At 41.6% G+C, this 18,300-nt stretch overlaps 1 protein-coding gene across 2 annotated transcripts in view; it reads right to left on the bottom strand.

The window, feature by feature from the left end:
* The window catches only part of WDPCP (WD repeat containing planar cell polarity effector), a 148,246-nt gene that overhangs the window by 22,238 nt on the left and 107,708 nt on the right, over positions 1–18,300 (bottom strand). For both annotated transcript variants that reach the window (XM_058020472.1, XM_058020471.1), the window contains one exon: positions 17,870–17,972. In XM_058020472.1, coding sequence (XP_057876455.1) covers positions 17,870–17,972 — 103 coding nt within the window. The remainder of the gene's footprint in view (positions 1–17,869; positions 17,973–18,300) is intronic.

Genomic DNA, 18,300 nt, shown 5'->3' on the forward strand with positions numbered 1-18,300 from the left:
TGTATCTCTCTCAAAAAGGAATTGCCTCAGACCAGTTAATTTGTCAAGATAACGAATTGCAGCAATTCCCCTCATTTGGAGCTGGGCCACTAACACTGATCTGAACTGTATTTAAACTCTTGATGACAGAGACTGAAAAAGATATTGCAATACTGGAGGTACAGGTTCCTAAAGCAAAACTGCATGTACAGCTAGGGCTGAGAGGCAGTAAGGGCATGCGAGTACACATCCTGCACATCCCTTAGATATGAAGAAATTCCCTGGGGCACCGACTCTGGTGCCTGGGCAGGCAGAGTTCATCTTGAATCTTTGGGAGTGATTGAGGTCCAAAAAGGATAATGTAGTACCCATCAAGTCTCAGTTACTGCAATATGAGATAACACAAGGAGAATTTTTACCCCCCCCCTTCCAAATAAAGAAACATACCCCAAATATACTAATTTGAAAACTTTCTGGTAGCAGCAATAAAATCTCCTCTGAGGGCCTGATGCTGGGATTCCCAAGGCATTGTGTTCTGTCATGCATGTCAAGTATGGTTGCTGCCATAATTTTCTGTGCCACAGCAGGCATGAACAAGTTTGGAGAGTAAAAAAGCAGAAGAAAGCTTCAGTGAAAACACAGGCTTAGGCTAATGACTGTCCCATTTCTGATGAAAGTTAAGTAGACAGCACCAGGTAAAACGAAATTACGTGTGTTCTTGTGTCAGACCTTCTCCTCTGGCTGCCAGGCATTCCTTCCTCCACAAGAGAGACATGGACCAGAATAAATCCTGTACATTGACTCAGGGAAACTGGAAGGAATCTCTGACTCCTGCCTTGCACTGGCACACCCTCTCCATGAAAACAATGGATGGAAAACTAAATTGGTCGTTAATTCTGTGACTTTGTCTGTGCCTTAAAAAGCATCAACATGAGAAATTAGACAGATTATTTCAGAATATTTCTGCTCAATAGACTACTTGGGAATGAAATTACTTCCTTTCTTATGTTATTCAGAATAATCATTCTCTACCTCTAAGTGCACTTAATTTAGAAAAGCAAAGTGGCTTTTATTTTGGAATAAGTGCATCCACAGGCAGAGTTCTTTCCAAATAGCTAATCTGGTCATTGCCACATGTAAACAATTTATGTAAACATAAATTGATGAGGATGGTAAAGAACTCATGCAGGTATGGCCTTGGACTCCTTACTCAATTTGCAAGCACTTACTTAGACATATCTTCCTCAGGGCTATTATGGTGATCAACCGACCTTACAGAGAGCTAGGTTCAATTTAAACAACATAGTCATATGTTTGAAAAAGAAATGAGCTTTTGAAAACTGCTGTCCCCCAAGTTCCAAGTCTATTCTACTTTGGTTGATCCTCACTTTTAAATATCTGTCAAGTGGTAATCTAGGATTTAGTAGATCTCAGAACTGCTGATTGCCCAAAGGGTTGGGTCTAAGGCTGGTAGGGGGTGGAGGTGAAGTGTGTGCAGCCTCTTCTAGAGCAAGTGAGTGGCTGCTGAAGGGTGACTCTACATTGCCTGCAGCTGCTTTCTTGGCTTTGGCTAAAGCAGACACGTCTTACTGTGTGCAGACGGCAAAGAGAGGCTTAAATGCTAAGGTGGAAAGTTTGGAAAGGACAGATCTTTGCAAGGTGGGTTTTCATCTGGTGCATCCTGTTGGGTGCTTATCTCTTTTTCTTCCCAAGACTTTGCTGCTGCTCGAGTGCTCCTGGGAAGGAAAGGGCCACCTCAGACTGGAAATCATGTGTTTGCCATGGCTTAGTGCGTGTGTCCACACAGTGTGGCAGCAGCAAGAGCCATGTGGGAGATGCAAAGTGACCTAGATCAGCATTCCTAATTCCTGCAGCCATGCTACCTGTCCTGTGCAAGTGATGTGAACCAAATACCAGTCACATTAGAGACTGACCTTGTTTTCTTGGAGAAACTCGTGTAAAAATGGATATAACAACACTCTTGACACTTACCTCACAGGATGTTGTGAAGCTTAATTAAATGTGTGCAAAAGCATTTTAAGATCCTTAGATGAAAGAAGTTTTTATAAATGCAAATTATAATAATTACGGCCAGTAACCACCATCAACTACTGAAACAATTAATTCAGGTTGCCACAGGCCATCACAACAACGTGTGCAAAGAGGAATCAGCCATTTAATGACATATATGTTGCGTGAGAACTCAAAGCCTTAAAAATACTGTAAACAAAGACGAAGAAACTAGACACTCAGGGCTTGCCTCTGAGGGTGCTGTTGGTGGAAGTTTCTTCGATTGTTTCCATCACCTCTGTGTTTGCTTTGTGATTTGTCCCCAGAAAGAGCCCACCTTAAAGACTGCATTGCTGGGATCATTTTATGTCCCTACGATTTTTAAATTTAATGTGGCAAGAAAACTGAAAATTACTGCAAACACCTTGGCTTACAAAAATTTGCAAATACCTGAATATAACTCTGGTTTTGGTTAATTCTCCCTTCACCCGGACCCCCCCTTCCCCCCAGCCCCAGCCCAGCCCACTTACAGCATGGCAGAATAGACTTTGGCTACAGGGCATTATCCAGCTGACTTTCCAAGGGGGAAAACAAAAGCCAAGCAATCAAGATGTGTCTGGCCAAATACTTAAAGGCCCAGTGCACACATTTAGTTGACAACTGACTGAAATCTGAACCATTTTGTTCAGCCTTTCTTGTTGGTTCAAAACTGATTTGGACTTAAATAGCTAAAACCTACAGGTGTTTAAATGCTCTCCCTTGTCAGCAGAGCAGCCTCATCAGATATGGTCTGAGGATGCAGTCAGACTGGAAGAGATATCCAAAGACCCCACAGGTGAATCCCAAAGAGCAGGCTAGCCCACCTGTGGCCCTCAGGCTTTATTTTGCTTGCCTTTAAAGACGAAAATTCAGAGAAGTAGGAGTTACTAAGCACCCAACTTACCAAAGCAATTAGGCTAAATGCACTGCAGCTAGAAATTTAAGCAATGCACTGAATTTAATTTGACAATTCATGGATGTAAAATTGAAAGCTTTAACAGCAGCAAATTAAATCAGCTTTCTGACCCAGTGAAAATTTCTATGCTATTGAAGTTTGAAAATTGTGAAGTACACACCTCTTAAAAGGAAGGTTTTTTCTTTTAATGAAGAAAAACTTGGGACCAGTTACTTGCCTAATCCAAATAATGAAAAAATGGGAATACTACCTGTAAATAAAACCCAATTTATAAAACAGCATTGCTTTCTAACCTCTGCCAGCCTAACGTATTTGTAGTCAGTGGGTTTCACAGAAAAAAAAAAAAATGTTATCATGCTGGAAGGTTGTGTGGACTAAACTTATTCTGACATCAACGAGCTTAATGTGTACCAAACCTGAAAATTCTTACATGATTTTTTTTCAGTCTCTTTAAAAGTACTGACTTTAGGATAGTAAGTTGGTAATGTCTCAGGTAAGTTTTCATAAAATGAGGGCCAAGTTTTTATGGGGTCTGTGTGTGTCTCTACATAGAAAATTAGTAACACCAATGCAATGCATAGAAAACATGGTACACAGCTGGTACCAACATGTTGTTTCAAACCTGCAAACCCTCAGTCTTTATGGTAATGTGTATATATGCAAACTCTGTGCTTGCACACACATACACACATACACACACACACACACACACACACACACACACACACACATATATATACACACACACAGAGGATATGCATAAGAGTATCCTGGAATCTGGAATCACAGAATATCCTGTTGCTAAGCTCTCTTAATGACACTTATACAGTGCTCTGCTTAATGTCTCTTGGCTAAATCCTCCAACATAAGACAAACCCTGGATGCATTTTCTAAATGCACTTCAAGGCACCAGGACATAAAAGGACTTGGGGTATGTGCATGCCTCATTTTACCCATCTCCAGAGCGCCCTGACCGACATTTTACAATTTCTGCCACACCAGAAAGGTGTGGCTGGAAAGGCACTGAAGCAGACACAGGGGCAGGTCCTCCCTGATATTTGCATCCTGTCACTCACCTGCTGCAGTGCTTTGCTGCACAGACTTGCTGATAACCACCAGCATATTCTGTGGTTTGGGTGCCCAAAGGCTTTGAGAAGCTGATGTGACCCTGTTGGCACCGAAAACCCTGATTGATGGGTTGATACTTTCCTTCCCACCCTTTCCCACTAGAAGAGACTGATTTAGAGGAAAACAGCTTTGGAAAGGGGACACACTACACTTCATGTGCCCTGTTGAGGGGGAAATGCAACATTGCAGGAACAGTGGGTTTTTCATTCCCAGGCTGTTCATTCCATTCCCTGGGAAGATCTTCTCCTGACTGATATCCCTCAATTACAGAGTGGCAGGAATACCAGAGTGTTTTTTCTTTTTAAAACCTCACAGAGGTAGTTTACACTATACACTGCCTCCTGCAACCACCAATACTTTCTTCCTGCCTATTTAAATAAACTGTGTCAGCAGGAGCAGCAACTGTGGACACCGCTTGGGAAGCTCAAAGCCCTGGAGGGAGCTGTGGGCAGTTCCTGGCATTGCTTGTGCTTCTGAAGGTAACCAAAGAGGAAAGTCCATGGGAAGCAATGCAAAAAACTGATGCCTCGATGCCGGGGAAGAAAAATCACCATGGTTCCTACTGGTGGCTCCTCACCACCCCATTTCATTCCCTTTCTTGCTCCTCTTTTCATTGAAGTAGACAACAGGAGTTTGGAGATTAGCTTCTGTCTCAAACAGAGGCTCACCTCTTCAGGAAAAAAAAATTCATTTTAAGGGAAGGTAATTAACCTACATTGCATTCTCTGATAGCTGTTAAACACAGCATTGCTTGTCAGCCATTCCTTTTATCACTTAAAGTGCATTTTGTATCCATGGAAAGCAATTAATGCTCAATGGGAAAAATTTGCCCTTCCAAAGGCATCTTTCCACTTTCCTGCATTGCAGCAGTGACCTTTTTCCTTTCTTATGTGCCACCACCAGTCCTTCTTGCACAGATGTGCATCACCCAGAGATGTTTATCTCTTTATTCCTGTACCCTTATAGTCCTTCCTTACAGCCTGACTGCTCCCTCTGTCTTTTCTCTGTCTTCAGGTGGAAACCCTTCCTCATATTTTCTGGCACATTTTTGGACTGGTTTAGGCTGCAGTTGGGAACTCAGCCCATTGCAGGGAGGATCCTGGCACCAGGATACTTTCTGAACTGTAAAGAATTGCTTGAAGCAACACTCTATAGGAACAGTACTCAGGGTAAAGCAGGCTTAGAGCTCTCTGTTGCTTTCAGGTCTGTTTGACCAATGATTTTGCTTCAAAACCAGCAAAATTACCTTTGGGCTCACCTAAACCAGAGGCAGAGTGCCATGTTAGCAGCTTGTGCCTGGCCCTTGAGGCTCCTCTTATGCCTCCCCTGGGACCCCAATGGAGCAGGGGTACAAGCAGCCACAGTGGCCAGTGCTGGGGTTTTTAAAACTGCTTGCCTAGCTGGCTTTTCATCTCTTCCCTTTGTACCACAAACATGAAGAAGAAGAACCTGATCTGAAACCACATGTGAAAATAAGGATCTCTTCAATTTATATTTCTGAAGTCAAAATAGATGTGTTATATTTTCAAGCTCCCCCAACAGCACCATATAAAGGTTTAATCACTGTTATTTAAAATAATACAAAGCAAAAGTGAGTTAGGATGCCAGTAAGCCAGAGCAGAGGAGACAGCTTTCTAGGCAAGCTGAGTGGCATAAGCAGTGGGAGAACATCCTCGTGGCAGCTCTTAATATGAAAATGGTCAAGGATTACTTCACAGTCTTGCAATAGCAGATGGCTGGAGCCATTTAATCAGGCACCTTTTCTATTCCTAAAGCCTATAATTATCTGTTATAAGGACAACATCAAATTGGCACACGAGCTTTCCATTTCCCATCCCCAAATTGAAAGGGGGCATGGCTACCAAATTTTGGAAGGCTTTGTTCTCATGAAGAGACCCGCAACTGCCCAACTTGGGGAATTGTAGCAGAGATGGTACCTAAGTATTCCTGTCCTGGCTAGGATTACCCTGGGCTGTGCAGTGCATGCTCAAGAATAACCTCTCCTGTGCCATGGAGTTACTAGAAATCTGGAAGGAGGTAAAAGAAAAGCCAGCTTGCTCAGATGCTTATCACAGCAGCATGGTGCTACTTGAGATTTAATCTATCAGTATAAAGAAAAACACCACTAAATTTAAGGCATGCTCAGAACCTGTTCCCTTTCCAAGCAGAAAAGGTGAAGGCAAAGCTGAATCCCAATGATCATCTGGCACAACAGATTCCCTGGTCCTGGTGAAGACCAAGCTGGTTTAACCATTATGTTGAGATGATCAAAAGCTGATTAAAAGTGAAAACATTTGCATTTTCAAACATAAGGCAAAAAAGAGGCTATCCTATGAGTATAATTAATATATTCTGAATACTGCTACTGCAGAATATTTTATAGATTACTTTTCTTCTAAAAAAACTTTTTCCCCCTCTCACAAACCCTGTCTTTTATTTTAAAAATTTTAAAAATTTTAAAACTCCCATACAACCCAAACCTGTTTGCTACATTTTGGGAAGTGCCCAAAGCTTTGTTTAAAAACAATTTCAACTTCTTTATACACATTGTGTATTTTACTGTTTACTCATCCTGCATACCACTGATAGACAAAAAAAAGGTACTATTTCTGACAAAAAAGTTCCTTTAAAACTAGTTTTAAAGTTTTTTATTCTTCTCTTTGAAATGAGTGGACTTCAAGTTGTAATTCCTAATACAGTATTTTAAACAACTTGTGAAGGACTCATCTATCAGCACCAATATTGTCAGGCCTCAACTCACACAAGTAATTTAACATTTGCACTGGGCAAAGCAGTTTACCTCCTGCTGACTGCAAATTACTGATAATATTGACTATTTCTTTTGCCCCAAAATAAGGTGAGATCAGTGTGTGCAGAAACTCTTCTCCTGGGTTTGTAAATATTACCCTTCTTTGACAACTGCAGCACCGGGAACCTGAGACACGCTGAATGAAAAGCAAACAGACTTATCTGTTAGTAAATAATTTCAATTAGGTGATGGAAAAGCACCCGGAAATAAAATGTTTATTGCTTTCTTCGTCCTTTCCTTACCCTCGTTTCACACTGTGTTTGCCCCGAGTGGACAATGAGAAGTTTAGGAGGGGGGTGGTATCCCTGCACACCCCAGCGCAGCCTTTGTGTACCATGGTTGTTGTCACACTGACACCTAATGGCAAACACGAACGAGAGGATTACACTGATTCCCCCGGGGTGTGCTTTCACCCCATGTGGCAAAAATTACAGAAAACAAGCGAGCTTAGGAAATGGACTTCACCTGGCTGTGCGGTCAGCCAGAGGGAGGTGACAGCGAGGGGCCCTGGCATGGCATGGTGCTGAAAGGATGGGCAGCCTGCCACAGAGAGGTCACACACTCCCCAAAGGAAAGCACAACCATCCAAGGTTAAAATGAGGAGGCCAGAGTAATCCAGAGGGTTTGTGGTGGTTGTACAGGTCTATTTACATCCAGTTCTTTGCCTGCTGTCTTGGTTCTATCCCAACGAGTGGACAGCAAAACTCCCAAACACACACGGGAATAGGTTGGGGCAGCACAGTTGACAATAATACACGAAAGTAAGGCACTGACTAAAGCCTCTGCTTCCTTCATGACTGGTTGAGGAATGCTTCTGGCATGTTTTACTGTTAAAATTCTGTTTATTACAGTGATCAGTGTGGTGCTAACTCTTTCCTTACATGTCTGAGGCAATGGCAGCACAGTGAGCAGGGTGATCTGGGTTCACACTGCTCACACCCTCACAGAGGGTGCCCACACAAGCTCCATATTTGCCTTCATGAACTAAAGATTTTGCTCTTTGGTGGCTAAAAGCAAGGGCCTAAGTTAAGCACTTTGTAGCTCTTTACTTTGACCACAGTGCATCCTAGGCAGTAAAACAAATAATTAATTGTAGCCATCATCTTGCATCTGTGTGATAAGAGTTTGTATTATTTAAGCAGAGCTGTGGTGAAATTTAGTAGTGAATTTCAAACAGGGCTTAGGACTGAGTTCCAAATCCTTCAGTCAGAGGGTGAGCTCATGTAAGGCTCTTGATGGTTCACCAGCACCTACCAAATAATGTAAAAACACATCCTGGGATTGTTCTGCAAGGTGTCTGGGATGGCCCCAGAGTCTGGTGTGCTTTAGATGTATTTGGAGGTCTCCAGGGGGGATTTTAGCAGCAAGACCATTATCAAGAAAAAGGACTAAATTCAGCAGAGGTAAATGAGTAGCCATAGCAAGATGTAGCACAGGTTTCATTAAGAAAAAAAATATGATCTAGTTGATGTGAAACAATGTTAAATCTTTAGAAAAAAAATAGAGAAACCATGTTTAGGTTTTCAATACAAGACTACAGGAAAGAATATTGACTCCCACATTCCTTACAGGGAAATTTTAAAAACTATCAGTTAAGTGGTTAATCCATGGAATCTAATTTATATGAGAAACCTACCCCAACTTTTTACTGATGTTGTGGTGTCCCTGGGCTGGGAGGGCAGGAGGCAGAAATCAAGTGGCTGTTGCAGCTTTGATTATCATAAAGATGATGGCAGTGTGACTGCAGTAAATGACTAATTAAAGTGAACACCATACATGCTTATAAGCTATCATTAATGATATCTTTCCATCGTATTAAAATATTTTGCCATTTCATAATATCAACATTGCAGAGATAACCAACTGCCTCACAATCTGTTTTTAAGACTGAATTTATAGTTTGAAATCTAGAACAATTCAGGACTTTTAATGTCCTGAATGCTGTGAAAAAAAATTATTGAATGGCAGGTATTATTCATGCATGAGTTGGGGAGCTGCAGAAGTTTCATGGCACTGGGATTTAAAGTAAAAAGAAGTGTCAGTGCAGACTAACTGACAGGAAGGATATTTAGGGAAAAATACTTCAAATAGCTGAAATTAAATACAGAATGTAAGTTTAGGAAAGAAAAAAGTCATTAATTCTGCATGTACTTACTGCCTTGTGCTAGGCACGGCAGATCACTTTTTCACCAATGGTTTTTCTTAAACAACTCTCTTCATTTCATCTTCTGGCCAAGTGTGACACTCCAGAAAGTGCAGGACTGAGAAGAGCAGTGGATGCAAAACTCACCCCTGGGCCCTGCTGTACTCTTCCCTATGCTTCTCACCAGCCATGTCCTGATTAGACCATCCCACTACCAAGATGGGATTTTAACAGGGAACTTGGTTTTGTTAGGCTGGAAGCACTCAACAAGTATCACCATCAGGTTATCAAACACCCTAACACCTGTGGTGGGAATTTTTCAAGGGTGAACTGTCAAGCAGTCTCTTGTGTAGGAGTCTTTGGAGGAAAACAGCCTCAACCTCCGTTTTTGCCGTCGGCAATTCCACAGTATTCCCACATAAGGACCTGTGGTGTGCCTGGGCAGTGCAGTGAAGGAGGAGGAAATAAATAAATTGTCCTTCAAAGTTCTTGATCTAACACCACACGTGCAAGGGTTCTCATATTTACAAGAGTTGTTCCTTCTGAGCACAGGGACCTTCAGCTTCCTCCTGATGCTGAGTGTGCTCTGCCTGATCACTACTTCTAAAACTCACCTGCACAGGGAATACTCAGAGATAATTCTTTGGTAGGTGATTCTAAAAAACCTTAACAATGAGAGACTCCAACCCACCATTAAATTGCCACTTCGCACGAGCCCACCATCGCAGCTCTTTTCCAATCGCTCTGCTGTCACACAGCTGATGTGATGAATTACAGCCTGTCACATCACGTTACATTACGCAGAGCAAACAGGACAAAACACATACCAACTGCCATGCAAATATGTGTTTGCCAACGCTCTGCAGGGCGCAGAAGGGAGCGCACCCGGCGGGTTCCCCGTCGGAGAGCGAGAGGCTGAGGGACGGCTCCAGGGTGTGTGAGACAAACATGCCCCTGACACACCGTGAGCACACACATCCACAGCTCCCAGCCAGCTGCAGCACTTATGAAAGCACCTCCTGCTTGTGATTACTTTTTTGTTCTTTCAGGAAACAAAACGAAAACTGTTTCCCACAGTGGCTTCTGTGATGTCATGAAGCAAAATATGAGTACGTAATAATTCCCCTGGCTTGTGTTCAGATTCTGAGCTATTTTCATGACTGGCCAGACTTTGGCTGTGTATGTGTAAATATAACACCCACTTATGTACACACACACGTGCATACTATGAGATGTGTGAATATATATTACGTAAATATTATGTGGCTTTTAACTGCAGTCTTTTAGACCACATGTGGGCCTTTTGAAGCTAATGGGAGATTTACCAGGGGCTTTTTCACAGAGCTGTAGGCAAGAGTGGAATCCAGAACATATGAATATTATACTATAATGATACAGTGTAAATCATCTAGTTTGACCTACAGTGAATTAGAGGCTATTAAATTTCATCCAGCTATCCTACACCAAGCCAGAAAAACATGTGTTTGACTAAGCATAAATTGTATTTGGCTAAGACCTATTTCCCAGAAAGGTATTCATTCAGTCTTCATGCAAAGACACTTTCCATGCGTCAATTTCTTTGATAGTTTGTTTCAACAGTTATTTTAACTATGTGTGCTTTCTATTTAAATTTACTACAGTCTATGGACTGAAGTCAGTGATGAGAAGCCAAATTCCTACTGAAATTCCTAGCTACAATGTCAACAGCTTGAGTACTGACTTGCTTCTCTTCACTTCAGTGCCACGCCATGGGCATCCCTCTGAGATCTTTTATGCTAAACTATTCTTTATCATGTTACATCCTCCCCCAAGGTGTAGCTCTGTGAATTCCTTTCACTTTTGAAACTTTCCTCTTGATCTGTTGCCACCGAAAATATGTTGCTTACTTGGTAATTAGTGTCATCCATTCCCTGTTGTCTATGTGCATCAACTTGGCTGGGGGTTATAGGGACAAAATGGAATTATATTGAAGAGATCTGAGATGAGGTGACCTCACATGCCTTGCAATATCCTACTTGTTAGTAAAATAAAACCATATCAGGTACAGACAACTCCTTTCAATTTTTAGAATTTGGAAATACTGGAATTTTTTTTCTTGTTTGTTTTTTTTTTTTTTATAAACCAGTCATAGTATGTGGCTTTTGGTACAAAAAATGGAAGTCCCTAAAAGTGGCAAAAAATAGTTAATCTATGACTTCTGGTAAGATTTTTTTCATAATCAATAGGGCATAATTTTACTGCTGGCAGACATTACAAAATATGAGAATCATTAAATATGAAGGAGAAGGTGTCTTCATTTTGGGCATATAGTTGTGCTTTTAAAATCAGTTCTGTAGCAGGCCAGAATATGTCACTATAAAGAAGGGGGAAAAATGGAAGGCCATGACAATTCTAAAGCTTGACACAAAACTATAAATCTCTTTCAAGTAAAGATTCACAGATCTTTGTGGAGACCTCTGCAGCTAAGCAAACCAACTAGCCTTTGATGTACTCATAATTATTAGGGGCTGAGGATCATGTCTTTAGGCAAAGCTGTCTAGCAGTGGGAAGGTATAGATCAAAACTGACATCATGACACAAGCAAGAGGAGAGGTGAGATGAGGTGGAGCCAAGAATAGTTTGGCATTACTGTAGACTTCAAGCAAAACAAATGACTCCACTTCTTGAAAAGAACACAAGGAGGGGAGCAGTAAGTGCCTCTAACCCTCAAGAGAGTAAAATCCTCAGTTCCAGCTGGAAATCTAAAAATAGGATGCAATGCCAATGCCATGAGTGCTGGCTGCTGCTCCCTCCTCTTGAAGCCACTCTACACCTTGGTCCTTCCAAACCAGGTCTTTGCAGATGGCAGCAGTCCTGGTCATACCACGCCCACCCATGAAATTGTTGCATCCTAAAACCTCCTTCCAAAGCCCACTGAAGATGGCAGAAATCCTTTCACTGTGCTTAGTGGGCTCTGTGTCAAGTGCTGTGTGTGGCTTGATATGTTCAAGAGAGTGTATATATGAGCACAGTTAAATAATTTCAAATTACTATGGATCTTCAAAGACACTCATCTTGGGTGGCACAAAATTAAAAAGGTGCTTGTGGAAACTAATTTCTTGCCATAGGTGAGCTGCCAATCATACTTAGAAAGCATTTTTCATTAAAAATGTTTTTCTGGCTCTCTGGGGGAAAAGTTACATTATTAGAAAAATAAAAGCAAAGTGTTTGATTCCAGAGGTTTTGATTGACTTAAACTGAAAATAGAAACAAATAAATAGGAGATCTAACACTTACACTGAAGGGGGCAGGCTCCAAAAAACCGTAGTATGAATAGGTGTCCCTGAGCCCTCCCAGATCACAGCTCACCTGTGTCTGGGACAATACCTTTGAAGCATGAAGTGAAATAAAAGTCATTAAATAAAGGCCAAGATTCTCAGTTAACTTGAAACTTGATAGATGACAAGAGAAAGCTGCACGTGCCAAGGAATTGCCATCAGTGTCAGAGAGGGTATGTGAGGGTGAGGAAGAGTATTGCTTGAGAGATGAAAGGAGTCAGTATGGATCAGAGGAGAAGGAAACGTTACCAACTAGGCTAATGCAAGGCCAGAGAAGGTTACAAACACAGGGGGACAATTCTAAACACGGTCTTGAAATGCAAGCAGGCTCCCCAGGACTGTCAGGAAGAGGGGAAGATCTGAGTAAATGATAAGTGATCTGGAGGTAGCAGACTGTAATGCAAGACCAGACTGGTACCTCAGACAAAACACCGTAGGATGTGTCATTATTAATTATCACAAAGAACGTGTAAGCCATTCAATATAAAACACTACCACAGAACTAAGATAAAATTAATTAATTCTCCACTTAGGGTTCAAACTAGAGATGTTCCTTGCCAGTAAGGTGAAACATTTAGGGTCCCTACATTTTAAATGTCATTTTACAAACACTGTGGGAAATTAGACTTCAGTCTCTGTGAGAACTGATAAGATTCCCTATCTTGCAAACAGTATGGAATACTTCCAGAAATATTTTAAAATTCTATTTTAAATGGAAAAACCTCAAGCACTTTCATGAGACATTAGTGAACCACCAAAATGTTAGTCAGTCCTATCTAGCATTTCAGAACAATGCAACTATCTGAACATCAGTGTTTTTGTTAAGATACCTCTGTTAGAAATGTTGCCTAAACATTAGTTACTAATATTCTGAAATTCCAAGTAGAAATACAAGGTTTTCTAATTTGCCTTTCAACTATGCAGCAGTTATCTGTCTTGTCACAACATGAATCCCTTTTGGGTGAAAGCTGTTGATTTTGAAGGTTAAAATCACCTTGCTAGGCCCTAATGTAATTTGTTGGAAGTTGGCCTTGGGAAACTTTCTGACACTGCCTACATATGCTCTTCGTTGGATATTCATTGAGCAATGATGTCTGAAGGGCTGAGCTCCTCACCTCCATGATCATTATTAGCTATGGCATTTCTTAACAGGCTCTGCCATGTCAGTTCTTTGCAACTTAGGTTTTACATTAGCAACCCACACTCTACAGCACCAAACAGACTCACTCTCCCACCACAGAAAATACTGTTCCAGGAGAGTACATGCCAGGTTACGCTCATAAACAGAATTTATTAGTAACCTACATATATGCCAATATTGAATAAATTATTTATTCTCTCTTTTAATCAAGTGAAATGAGGTGCACAGCATACATTTTAGGCAAGACTAAATGAGAACTCCCTGACCTCATTAAGGAACTTGTGGATCAACTACAGAAATAATTCAATAGAAAATCTTTGGAAGAAGAAACCACAGGATCCATGGCCAGTGGTCTGCTGATCAAATAAGGGTGGGGAAAGAGAAGATAGCTAATGCCTGAGATGTACAATGCCATCACTTCAATATTCTCATCCCTCAAGATGCATTTTCACAGGCTGTCAAACATAAAATCTTATGAGAATATTGATCCTCAGAAGATTTTAATCAGATGAACAAAAGATATCATTCTGCCAAAACCTAGTTCACCTAACACTTCATTTTGCTCAGCAATATTCTCACCAAGCTACTGTGTTCTGCAGGTCTACAGATGTTTTTACCAGATGCCCACAGACCTCCTTAGCTCCTCAGCTTAGAAGGTAGCCTCTTCAAAAGAGTGTCTAGCAAACTGCAATCACGTGATGATAAACTGAGAAGAGCCAAAATTCAGAAAACCTTAAAATAATCAGCCTATTTTTAGTTTTATCTTGACACAAACATTGGTATAACATATGTGAGGAATCTATACATATAGAATTCTGGATGACACCTATAAATTATAATTATATTGTCATTCTGCATTATTTGTAGGAGCTTGAAACTTTTCCTGGAAGTCTGAGTTTGAAATACATTATGCTTGAAGTGAGCCCTGTACACAGAAATATCTTGACAAATTAAATATATCTGGGGCAAGATGGAGCACTCTCAAAGGCTTGGGAATCAGCCAGAAGCAATGACTCATCTTATTTTCAAGCAGTGCTGAGCTGAGGTTTGGGGATGGGCTAGCTCAGGAAATTTCATCAGATATTGACATATGACAATGGTTCACTTTTGAGATATATATATTTAAGAAATAAGCTGTAGTGTGTCCAGTATAAGCTCAATAGCACTGGTTGCACCTTGCTGCTTAGGTTACTGTCTCTTTGTAAAAGCCTGAAGTGGGCGTTCAAGAAGTTTGGGGAGAAGTGTGACCATTGGTAAACTGAGTGGCTACCAGCTCCAGAGAGCAGGGACCAGCTGAAGATGTCTGGGTTTGGGAAAAGGTCAAGGACACAGACTTGTTTGAAACTGCATTTTAAAACCTCTGGCTCTGGCATGTTTTTTTTTCTCCCCCTCAAAGTATTAGAAAGATACAGCAATTTCCATATAAAGCACTCATCATCTTTTGTTTTCATTGGGTCCACGAAGTTCATACCTCATGTCAACTTTTTTGCCAACAACAGTTTATGAAATAAAAGCATCATTAGAAAGGACATTGCAATAAAGGATAACAAAACAAAACCTGTGGCTGAGATTTCACATGTTTAAGGCAAGACTGAATCTGCAGTGAAACAAACTCATGGGAGATTCCTGTTTATTTTCATACAAAATGAATTGGATGCAAATTCATTACTGTTTAGAGAATAAATCTCAGTGACAGTTTGTCCCTGGGGGCATTGAAAAGTACTTTAAATCATCCTGATAGTTAATTATTCAGCAAAAGTCTTTATCATATAAAATGACTTTAATAATTTATGCTAATGGGGCATTGCAGACGTAACTGTAGGACTGGTCTGGAGGAGGGGAAGACTTTGTGCCTGCACATTTACTGCTGAATTGAGTTACATGTGTATGGCATTTGATAGGCAAGGAAGCATCAGTGATCGCCTCTGCTCTCTTCCCTACCCCTCTCCCTGCATGTGCGTCTACAATGCTACAAAAGACTCTCACTAAATTTATCAATAGTCCAACTTCAGAAATCTACTAATCATGGTAGTTTGCAAGGAATTAAATGAAGATACAGATCAGAGTTTAAATTTTCTGTATTAAGTGTCAAATGATAGAAAATTATCAGATGCAAGTCCTGGGCATCTCAGTTATACTTGGTGCAACACAGGAGAGGAGAGGAGAGGAGAGGAGAGGAGAGGAGAGGAGAGGAGAGGAGAGGAGAGGAGAGGAGAGGAGAGGGAGAGGAGAGGAGAGGAGAGGAGAGGAGAGGAGAGGAGAGGAGAGGAGAGAGAGGAGAGGAGAGGAGAGGAGAGGAGAGGAGAGGAGAGGAGAGGAGAGGAGAGGAGAGGAGAGGAGAGGAGAGGAGAGGAGAGGAGAGGAGAGGAGAGGAGAGGAGGAGAGGAGAGGAGAGGAGAGGAGAGGAGAGGGAGAGGAGAGGAGAGGAGAGGAGAGAGGGAGAGGAGAGGAGGGGAGAGGAGGGAGGGGAGGGGAGGGGAGGGGAGGGGAGGGGAGGGGAGGGGAGGGGAGGGGAGGGGAGGGGAGGGGAGGGGAGGGGAGGGGAGGGGAGGGGAGGGGAGGGGAGGGGAGGGGAGGGGAGGGGAGGGGAGGGGAGGGAAGGGAAGGGAAGGGAAGGGAAGGGAAGGGAAGGGAAGGGAAGGGAAGGAAGGGAAGGGAAGGGAAGGGAAGGAAGGGAAGGGAAGGGAAGGGAAGGGAAGGAAGGGAAGGAAGGGAAGGGAAGGGAAGGGAAGGAAGGGAAGGGAAGGGAAGGAAGGGAAGGGAAGGGAAGGGAAGGGAAGGGAAGGGAAGGGAAGGGAAGGGAAGGGAAGGGAAGGGAAGGAAGGGAAGGGAAGGGAAGGGAAGGGAAGGGAAGGGAAGGGAAGGGAAGGGAAGGGAAGGGAAGGAAGGGAAGGGAAGGGAAGGGAGGAAGAGAAGAGAAGAGAAGAGAAGAGAAGAGAAGAGAAGAGAAGAGAAGAGAAGAGAAGAGAAGAGAAGAGAAGAGAAGAGAAGAGAAGAGAAGAGAAGAGAAGAGAAGAGAAGAGAAGAGAAGAGAAGAGAAGAGAAGAGAAGAGAAGAGAAGAGAAGAGAAGAGAAGAGAAGAGAAGATCTAACTGCACACTTTGAAGTGTCGATGAAGGGATGACCTAAACAGGTCACGTTTTTTTTCAAACTCTAGTAGTGAAAGGGCTTGCCCAAAACCCCAGTTATGGTGGAAAATAGCTTTAAGTGACTTGAGAATGGAAATGAAAGACTCCAAAGAGAAGAGTTCAGGAGAGGCACCACTTGATTCCTACTCTGCTGGAGAGGGAAGGAGAGGCTACCGTATTGCAATAGCCTTGAAAGTCATGGATTTATACATTCTACAGAAACAGGCACATAAATGCATATATGGCCTCTCTGCATTTCTAGGTACTGGAATGGCATTCTCTTGTGTGCTCTGGGTAAACAGGGAGATGTACAGTTCTAAAAGAATCCCATGTTACTCAAGATCTCAAAGGTTTTGTGACTGACTCACAAAAAAACCTTCTGAGCTTTAATCCTATTCTACTTCTTGGCATGGAATAAGGACAAAAGCTCAGTGCTTTCCTCTAATGATGCAGTAGAATAAGCAAAAACAGAACTGTGCAAAATTTATACAAACATTTTTAGGCTTTGTGGGTTTTCTTCCCTTTGTTTCCAGTGGAGGTCAGCTCCCTAGACAGGGACACCTTCTTCTTTGTTCATGCTATAAGGCATGAAATCAGAATGGTCTCACGTGCTTGCATCTCTTCATGTCAATTCAGAAGAAACACAAGGAGAAAGTGAATGAGTTGTGAGTTCCCCTGCATGAAAAGTCATCTCTGTTGTAGCTATTAATCTCACACTGCAACTTTAGCATTGCTATTCCTTATGGAATGGCAAGAATCCCACTGCATGCAAAGCTGCTGTTTTAAAGCCAGGATGTGAAGCTGTGCTCACATCAGTAAATGTTCCATTCGAGTGCTGCCAAAGTATCAATGCTAGATGTGGCTCCAGTGTGCACCAGCAAATATTTAGAGATGAGTCAAATTGCCATACCTGGCCTTAAATGTTGATATGAAAAAAGATTTTCAGATTCAGTCCCTTACCAATTGCACTCAGTTCAGTTTGTATAGCCTGAACTTTTCTATATAGCCACAGTATAAATCTTTTTGCTTCATAGCTATCCTCACATGGGTACTGAAAGGAAAGCTGTGTGATTTTTATAAGCCTCCTTCTTTAGTTACCAATAAAAATTCTGTTCTTTAGTCACAAATGAAAATCCGGTCTCACTTTCAAAGAAAACAATACAATCAAAACAATAACCCCTCTACAAATATAACAACATGTTCTACAGGACAAGTATTGATTAAAACAAAAGGGCTTTTTAGACAACATTAATTCTTACCAATTCCAGTAGTTATTGATTCTGCATCAATGTCATTAGCCTTTCTCTTTGCCACTTCAGCTAGTGCCAATTCACCCTTATCTAGAGCAAGGTAATGGATGTCCTTTGGAAATAAAGAAGAAAAAAGATTAATCTAAAACGAATCTCAAAGGAGCAACAAAAGGGATTTTGAAAGAAAGAGGCTCTTTTATTATTTAGATCACAAACACAGATGGAACTGATGAACCTACCATTACATTTTAATTCCCTCCAACGCAAATGTATTTCCTTACTTGTGCTGTTGAATACAGCAATGAATAAAACACTGACCAATCAGGCACTGATAAAAGCAAAGCTATTCACTCAGTGTATGAAAGAAACCAATCTGTTGACTTTCAACATAACTTCTGTTGAATTAAAAGAATGTTGATAGGAGGTGGCTCTGTGTAAAC

Source organism: Melospiza georgiana, chromosome 3 (genome assembly GCF_028018845.1).
Source record: "Melospiza georgiana isolate bMelGeo1 chromosome 3, bMelGeo1.pri, whole genome shotgun sequence".
Taxonomy (NCBI): Eukaryota; Metazoa; Chordata; class Aves; order Passeriformes; family Passerellidae; genus Melospiza; species Melospiza georgiana.